Genomic DNA, 8,410 nt, shown 5'->3' on the forward strand with positions numbered 1-8,410 from the left:
CCCTCAAATGAGACAAATAAAAAAGAAACATACAACACGCCTTTTACTAGGAGAGGCAACTCCAACGTCCCAGAGAGATTCTCAAATTATCACTGTTTTTTTTACGGGGAGGGCTAAACGGAAGGTTGGAAAGTTGGGAGAAGGCAACCACCGGTGCCCTGCGGCTGGCTGGCTGGCTGGCTGGCTGGCTGGCTGGCTTCCTACTGACGGTACGGTACATTTTTCCACCCGCGAATGGTGCCGCTGCAGTCATACGTACAGCGCACGATACGAGATGAAATATCCTCATCGTGCCTGGACGAGCGCTGTGCTTGAGTAACATATGATTAATACCAAGGCTCGAGGGCAGTTGAATTAGAACCATAACACAGCCACTGCTGCTCTGAACCACCAGTTCAATCTAATATCTTATCATTACTGTATTGCTTTTTCCTTCCTTTCCTTCCTTTGGTTCCCCACTGCCCCCACTCTTACCCACACATTCACTTCTTACTCACTCGAAAAATCTTTTCTTTTTTGCACAAGGTTTCACACCTGGCCAATCCATTCCTTGGCGCCTCTCTCGGGTACCGTACTCGAGTACCGGGATGCAAAAAATCTGCAATCCTCATGCACCTGAGGTGGCGAGGTTAGGCAGCCCCCACGCATACTCCCCCCCCTCACCTCCACCACGCCTTGAACGCAATACTCGAATACACCACTGAAATAGTTGTTAATCCAAAGTGTCGAGACGACAACCTAATCTACATTCTATCTTACAGGACCAAGACCGCTAAAGGCCCAGAGATAGGTTAACGGCGAGAGGAAATACCGGTACTGGTATTGGGAGGTAGGAGGAAAATAAGCTTTTTCACTCTTCAGATACGTTTCAACTACCGGTACCATGCGATATTGACGAGGTAGTGTAATATCGCACACAACAAAACACCCCGGTCCGAGTCATGCCCGTGATGGGAAACAGATACCGGTCTGTTGTAGTACAGCACATCTGATTGGTGGAAATAGTAGGACAGAAGAGAAGTACACTCCCTGTTTAGGTTACCGCATATATTCATACATTCATGGTAAATCACTCGTTAGAGTTTCTCGGGCATTAGGTTATTCACTCCCTGGCCCCATGATCCGTAAAACCCACCTCCACGATACGAGATAGCATCAGGTGTGCGTCCTTTGTTATATATATCTACTTACAAGAAAGCGAAACAACACGGTGATGCAAAAAGCAACGCACCCGCATGCTAAAGAGCCTATCATAACGCACGCATACCCACTTTCCTCCCCCAAAGATCGTGAGATCGCATTGGATATGGTACTCTTCCTTTGAACCTGTGTATCATACATTCTTAGGTTAGTACTTGTCCCGTACCCCTCCTCCCCTCAGAATTACATACCCTCGAGTTCATCCAACTCAGCATCTAGCGCCGGCCCACTACCACGTGAAACCCCCGAACCACTCATGCACTCTTTGTGCGAAACTGAATAAAAATCCAACGCTTTCTCGTTTCTCGACGGAGATTCCCCTGGGTTTGTGTATGAATAATCAAATATTGGCAGAGGGAATGCTTACCGCCACCACCGCAGATTTCCAAGCGGCAGAGTAGAGTGTCATAGCCGTTTGTGTGTTTCTTTCTGTCGAACATTGAGGAAAACGGTTACCCAAGAATAATAGGCAGACTGCAAACACTTTACTAGATGCAGCGAAAAGAAATGCTCGCACAGAACAGCAAAATGACGTGGTTGGATCGGCAGATTCCGGAAGTGGGGGACTGGAGCCCGATGCCTGTCGAGCGAATGAACTCTCGATTCGATTGGATCCAAGGAATGAAGAAGCAGGAGGAGGAGTAAGCGAAATGGTGGGTTTTTTGTGGAGTGAAACACCCTAACCCTACCACTCGCCTAAGGGGGGCTGAAGGCTGAAAGCTGGTTACCCCAGTAATGGAGCTTTCAATATACAGTAGACACACCCCTCTCCCTTCCTCCTCCTCTCATTCCTCATCGCTCCGCGAGCCAGAAACCACTATTTACTTTTTCCCCCCTCTTTCCTCAGACACGTACTATATATATCGCCATCTTGTCGGCACTGAGTGGCATGAACCTCCAGACGAAACACTGCAGATGCCTAAAAAGTTCAAGTTTAGCAAACCACAAATGCATGCAAACTCAAATCCCTCAGCAAGGCCCTAAGTTGATAAAGAGTAACCTCGCCCAGGCAACTAAGTATCACAGTACTCGAGTAGTACCAAATCACAGCTGAACAACGTGAACAACGACGCTCCAAAAAGGACCCCCAACCAACCCCCCCTTTCGATAAGCAATAACCAAGCCCCCTTTACCAGTCAGTCTATCATCTAAGGGAGAAAAGATCTCCTGCATTGCTCACGTCTCTTTGGCTCTTCTGTCGACAGCTGTCTTGAATTGCGGTCTGGAACTAGGTGGATCATGAATGGATTGGTGGATGGATCGATGAGGTTCTTTCCACGAACTACCGGATCACCGCCCTACTCGCAGTAATATATTTCATCTTCCACAGTGCGGCGGGCCGATTGCCAAGCCTCCACACGCGCCCTCGTTTGAGGGGCTCTAAAGTTAGTACCGGTATTGTGTGAAGTACGGCGCTGTTAGATTCCATGGCTGGTGCGTCTTCCCGAGTAGATGCGTCATTCGATACCAAAACTTAAGTTTGCTGGTAGAAGTCAGAGATCGATGGCTCTGTCCAGCCCCAGCACACCTAAGCAAAGCTACAGTGCCCCAACAGCACTTTATAACTGCATTTGCACGTTGTAGATAATCTCGACCCCATTTCATGCGAAAAGAAAGGCTGGAATGACTGTGCTTGGTGGTAGGTGAGAGGGAACGAGATTTCTTACCAGTCGATTTCACATCCCAGTTGTGGGCGGGCTAAACTTGGATAACGTATAATCACCGTCTGGTAGACTAGGTCATGGAGGGGGTAAAGGGTGGTGGTAGTGAGAGGCCCAAGCAATCGAGCCGATCGTGACCTGATGCAAGGGAAACCACATGGTGCGGTCACGGAGCCTTCAGCGATGATAAACCAAACTCTACCATCGGAAAGGCCTTGATAGCGATCGCGGAACCGCAAGAATACCAAGAGTTCCACATTGTCAGTAGCCCTGTTGACATGGGTCGATAGTAACATACTTGTATTCCGACTGAGCCCTCTTCCTAAAATTTAATCATGCAAAAGATCATCATCTTTTAGAAGGTAAGTGAGCCTCAACAGGTAAAATCCTGCGGAGACACGATTTATGGGCTGCGCTTGCAATCCCGGAGTGTATGTCTGCCAGGCTACTAGGATCGAGTGCCAAGTTACCGCACGACATTAGAGTGGTATCCTCAGTGATAAGTGGCCTTTGATTTATTCTCCAACAGCATCATCATGGCTAAACGCCGAGGCACACTTCCCCGCAATTCAGGATGCGGTATGACCACAGGGTCCCTTCACCGCACATCAGTCCGCCTAGTCTGATCCCGGAAATGGGCTTTTGCGGTGGGGTCGAGCTTGGCAAAACCAATGTCTTATCTCGGTCAGAAAGCTACATGCGAGAGAAGCAGCTAGGCACGGCTAAGCAGGTGCCACAAAAATTAAGAAAGAAGGGAAGCGAGAAAGAGTCCAGTGTTGTTGCATCGAAGGGTGAGTGTTTACTTTGCGTTGGGCGGTACCGTGACCATCGGTACTTGAATTACGGTGCTTGCAGGAGCTCTTGTGAACTGATGTTCGCCTGTCAACTTATGCTGTTGAGAAGCGATGTACCAGCTGTAGCATCATTATTATCCTTGGGATTGCGCACTTTGCTGGTTACCGTCCTTGTGCGGCCGGTCACTTATCTCCTGACTGACTAACGCTTGGGGATTGGATACGTACCGCCGATATCCAATTGGCGAACAGTCGATTGGGGAGCAAACAGTCATCGCACATTGGGCTTGTAACATCACCCAACATACCATTTATCAGTCCTATGCGCACACTGAAGCGAGCTTCTCATGATAGCAGGTGGGAGGTGGGGGGCGAAGGCAGAACTGTGACTGACCGTCCTTCAATTCCTCCAGCACTGCTCGAGTAGCACTGGTGGAAGAATGGAGCCTCCTTCCAGGCGGTGTAACAAACACCCGCGTTGCACATTCGGTGACTAAGGCTCTCCGAAAGGTTAAAGTATGCTCTCTAAGAAGCGTATTGATTACAGGGCACGGATATGGTACTCGTACAGGCAGCATGAGAGCCCCTACCGGTATCTGTGATTACAATGCGTCGATCGCAAACCGCATTACTAAAGAGAGTAAAACTATTCATACCACACCTCGGTCCAGAGGAGTGTTAGTTCGACGGAGGAAGCCAATTCTTGGACGGGATATGTTTAGAAGGAGCAGGAGACTGGTCCAACCTTTGGGGAGAAAAAAGGGATAGTTTATGGGTCCCAATTAGACAATCGGTACTCGGATAGATCCATCGAGGAAGATATGCCTACTGACTATCTCTGGAGGATAGGTAATACTGTAACAGAACGCATGCGCACTCCCAATCCAACATTGCTCAACTGTTAACCAATCCTTAACCCTAGCAAAGATAATACACGCGCGGCCGAGAGGGAGTTGGACACCAATGATAAGATGGCAATTTCCAAAGAAAGTGTCCAACTCCAATTGGCCCCGGGCTAGTAATCCTCCGTCTCCACTACTACTAGCCACTTTTTAAAGTCTCCGAAATGGCTTGGTGTAAGCAGTGCTTGCCGTGGGCCGGGCCTACCGGAGCCTGCTGAAAAGTATGCGTAAGACTAAGCATGTATTGTTTTCTCTAACCTCTGATTTGGCGAAACACTGCTAGCATGGATTCTCAATGCAGACAATTCCTGTCTAGATTACGTGACTGATTATCTCATCCATTTGTTAAATATACTAGTTAGTACAGATATTGGAACGGAGCATAAAAAGTATTGAGAACTTGGTTTGAATCAGAGCTCAATTTTGATAAAAAGACTAATAAAAATCAGCGACAGAAGTGTATTTCACATCAGAAGTAGCTATGTTGATAACATAAGATGGCGATTTTATTGCATCTAAAAAAAGCTAAAACTTACTTGCCGCATATGTACAGTACTAGTACAGTACAAGTGCCCGGGAATATGTTTTCGTACACTTGGGCGCTAACATGGGTGCTTGAGACAAGGAATCAATTTCTTAGAAAAACGGTGATACATAAGTACGGAAACAAGCAGAAAAAACCCAAATGATAATAACAATACAGTAAATACACAGGAAGGTCAGTATAAATAAGAAAACTTTTACTACTGATCCCAGACAAATACTAATCAAGATGAGGGCTATGTTTTCGGACTTTGAATAACTGTATCAAGTATACAAGTTCCATAAGAATTCTAGAATAAGATACAAAATTTTTTTTTTCCGAAAAAAGGGAAAAGGGAAAGTGAAAAGGGATAACAGGAGAGGAGCAGCGAAGGATAAAGAATGGGAAAAGAAAGAGAAAAAGATCAAATGCAGTTGCACCATGCTATACTGTATGGCTAAAAATCTAAAGAATCTGTACAGGACAGCGGATACTTAGAGCAATGGATTAGGTTTTAGTATAAGAAATTTTAGAATTCAGAGAATTTTGTCCAGGACAGTGAGGTCCAAGACAACAAGGTGTGACTGCATGTCAAAGTACGAGTAGTCAGAGTAACTCCCTTGTGCAAGCCGAATCTAGAAATTAACAGAAGTGTCAATTAGTAGAATATAGAAAAAGCAATCAATTGTAAGTGTTGAGACTAAGTAGAATAAGAATTGCATAGTGGTAGAGGAAGCAGATTACCTAGTAAGCTCAAGCAGGTATGGAGTTAACGAGTACCTCAGGCTTGTTACCAGTAATGGCATCCTACTCCTCCTGGATTGCATACTGGAGGGCCTCATTTGTAGTAGGAAATGGGGAATAGCCTCATATATGCTGTTTTATTATTTGCCACACATTCTCAATAGCGCTTCAGTCAGGAGATAAAGGAAGCCAGTCAATAAAGTATCTCCAAATTCCAAGTTCTTTTATCTTATTTTGCGTATTTTTAGTACTGTGTGGTCCTGCTCCATCTTGATGAAGATAGATGCAATCTAATTACTCTTGAGACTGTTGCTACTAATAGCGGTGGAAAAGGGGAACAATATTAGTGGAGAAAGAAACTGCTTTAATTATTTCCCCTCATTCATCCTTATTCCAAAAGATTAGTAGACCAGTTGCTTTCTTGTGAAGCATCCCTAGACTATGATTGTCTCTAATTTTCCAAACTTTGGAGCAAGACAATCTTCAATTTCTTCCTCTCCTGCTTGCTGAGTAACTAATACCTGCCCACTTGCTGATAGCCCTCCCATGGTAAAAGCTGACTCATGATTTCTTATAACATTCCAGTCGCCACGGGTTCAGTCTGCATAGTAATAAGCCCAATTGAGTCTCTTGTCCTTTACCTATCTTGAGAGGCATGGGCATGCCCATGCAATTTGTCTTTGATAGCCTTCCTGGGGAAACAACTTTTCAGTAATATTGTTAGCTTAGTTATTGCAATTATAAACCTAACAAGATTGCACTCCTCGCAGGATTCCTTACTAATATAATGCTGATGAATAGAAAGTTTTCTTTAAGGAAAATAATCCTGCCAGGAGTGCAATCTCATAAGAGGTATAACAATTTTACTATTAGTGAACAACTAGAGAATAAAAAGAAAAAAACTTTGTGAAGAGGTACTTCATTTGCTTGAACTCTGGTAAGTCTAGTAATCTCAATCAAAGGTAGATAGTGAGTCTTTTGACTTGTGGTTACAAAATCAATTAAACTTTTTTTAGACTATATTTGTAAAAATCTTAGGTCATCCTATTTTGGTCTTCTGAGGTATAGATAGCGTACAGCAAATTGAGAAACTAGTACTAGTTGCAATTCCAATCTCCTTAGCAATACTGCAGAATAACTATGCAACATATGTATGAAGTGCCAGAATCTTGGATCAGAGAGAAGTATTAATCAGTATTCTCTCCTTAATAACTACAGGTTCCACATGAAATACTACTGGAGAAGGAGCTGCTAAAGCAGGAGAGAAAGTGCTTGAACTAGGAAGTATTAGGAATACTGAGATCCGATACCTAGGAATCACTCTAAGTAGGGTAACTCCACCCGGAAACAGAATCCCTGGTCTCCAACACCTGCCTCAGGCCCCATGATAGGGCCCGCACGTTATCAAACATATTAGTGTGAGTTTTGTCCTGTGACTATAATGCCACAGAATTAAAGGTATCAGAATAACACCATATACATCACCGCTGTCTGACCGACTGGATCCTGTTAGCGGGATATTTGGGAGACACCCAACAGCTAGGTCTGGGATGTAGAATGGGGTAAATCTGTCAACTAAACACAGAGCCACTAGGTTTCAACAATGTAATATCTTGGATATAGGCTGTAGGTAACAGGACGTTTTCGCATGCAAAGATGGTATCAAATGATAAAGGATTGCAACACGAAACCAATACATTTGCATTCACCCTACAATAACCAGAACAGTCTAGAAATTTGAGGAACTCTACTATAGAAGCCAATGGACTTCATGGAGTATCACAACTAGGTTTCAGAATACATTGTAGCTGCAGGAATGACTTCCAATACTACAGCAGTGATTGAAACCCTGTTATTCAGAGCAATGAAGAGTTGCCAACCGAGGGATTAATTGTCAATCTGGTGGAATACCTTCCTGAGAATTAGTGGGAAGACTTCCGGAAAATATTTATGTGTTGGGTAAGGAGTTATAAAGGTTTGAAGTCAGGTGACCTAGAAAGATTGTGATTATGACTACCTTCACTGATGCAACCCACAGATGAAACTGATCATTTCATCAATGACAGAGAGAATTGGAGCCAACTCAGTTCGACTTGAGAACTAGGCTATAAGTCTAAAGACTCTAATAATCGGAGAGCTACTATTGGCAACAGTATGGTTTCTAGTTAGTTATATCATAATTGCTAAAGAGGGTGTGGTGATTTTAAGGATCTTCAGGAGTTTGCACCTTTTAGGAAAACCCGACTTTGCGAGTTATAATCAGAGAGGTACATAGTTGTATAATAAATAGATGTAGTCTGTGAATACTCAGATGTGGAATATAAATATCAAAGTACCTCCCAAGCTTTAGATATCATCAAGCAATGGAGAAGAGACCTTAATAATATAATATTGTCTTCATGATGTAATTCTACTTTACCTATTTTTTCTTCACTCTTAGTAGTCATAAACAAAACGAGTGAAATCAGGGCCTTTCTAAACAATTTCTGTCGATGGAAATGAATTTTGATTGGCCCAGACAACTCTGAAGTTTATCAGGTTGTCTCTGCCTAACAGTATATTGTTAGATCTCCTTGTTACCAAGGC

At 44.0% G+C, this 8,410-nt stretch overlaps 1 protein-coding gene; it reads right to left on the reverse strand.

Moving 5' to 3' along the window:
* Nucleotides 1-1,145: 1,145 nt before the first annotated feature.
* On the reverse strand, nucleotides 1,146-3,592 carry GSTUM_00004723001 (uncharacterized protein). XM_002836347.2 has 4 exons: nucleotides 2,868-3,592; nucleotides 2,381-2,683; nucleotides 1,392-2,327; nucleotides 1,146-1,326 (listed from the first exon to the last, which is right to left on the reverse strand). Exons 3-4 carry the CDS (start codon nucleotides 1,456-1,458, stop codon nucleotides 1,184-1,186), a joined length of 210 nt encoding a protein of 69 aa, XP_002836393.1. The 5' UTR covers nucleotides 1,459-2,327; nucleotides 2,381-2,683; nucleotides 2,868-3,592; the 3' UTR covers nucleotides 1,146-1,183.
* Nucleotides 3,593-8,410: the final 4,818 nt, after the last annotated feature.

This window comes from Tuber melanosporum (assembly GCF_000151645.1).
Source record: "Tuber melanosporum whole genome shotgun sequence assembly, scaffold_14, strain Mel28".
Classification (NCBI taxonomy): domain Eukaryota; kingdom Fungi; phylum Ascomycota; class Pezizomycetes; order Pezizales; family Tuberaceae; genus Tuber; species Tuber melanosporum.

What these genes read in the sequence shown, in the direction of transcription:
- GSTUM_00004723001 (XM_002836347.2), bottom strand. Translation starts at nt 1,458, where the DNA reads ATGAGTGGTTCGGGGGTTTCACGTGGTAGTGGGCCGGCGCTAGATGCT. An exon ending in TGAGTTGGATGAACTCGAGG is followed by an intron (nt 1,327 to 1,391) that starts GTATGTAATTCT and finishes TATGATACACAG; the next exon opens with GTTCAAAGGAAGAGTACCAT.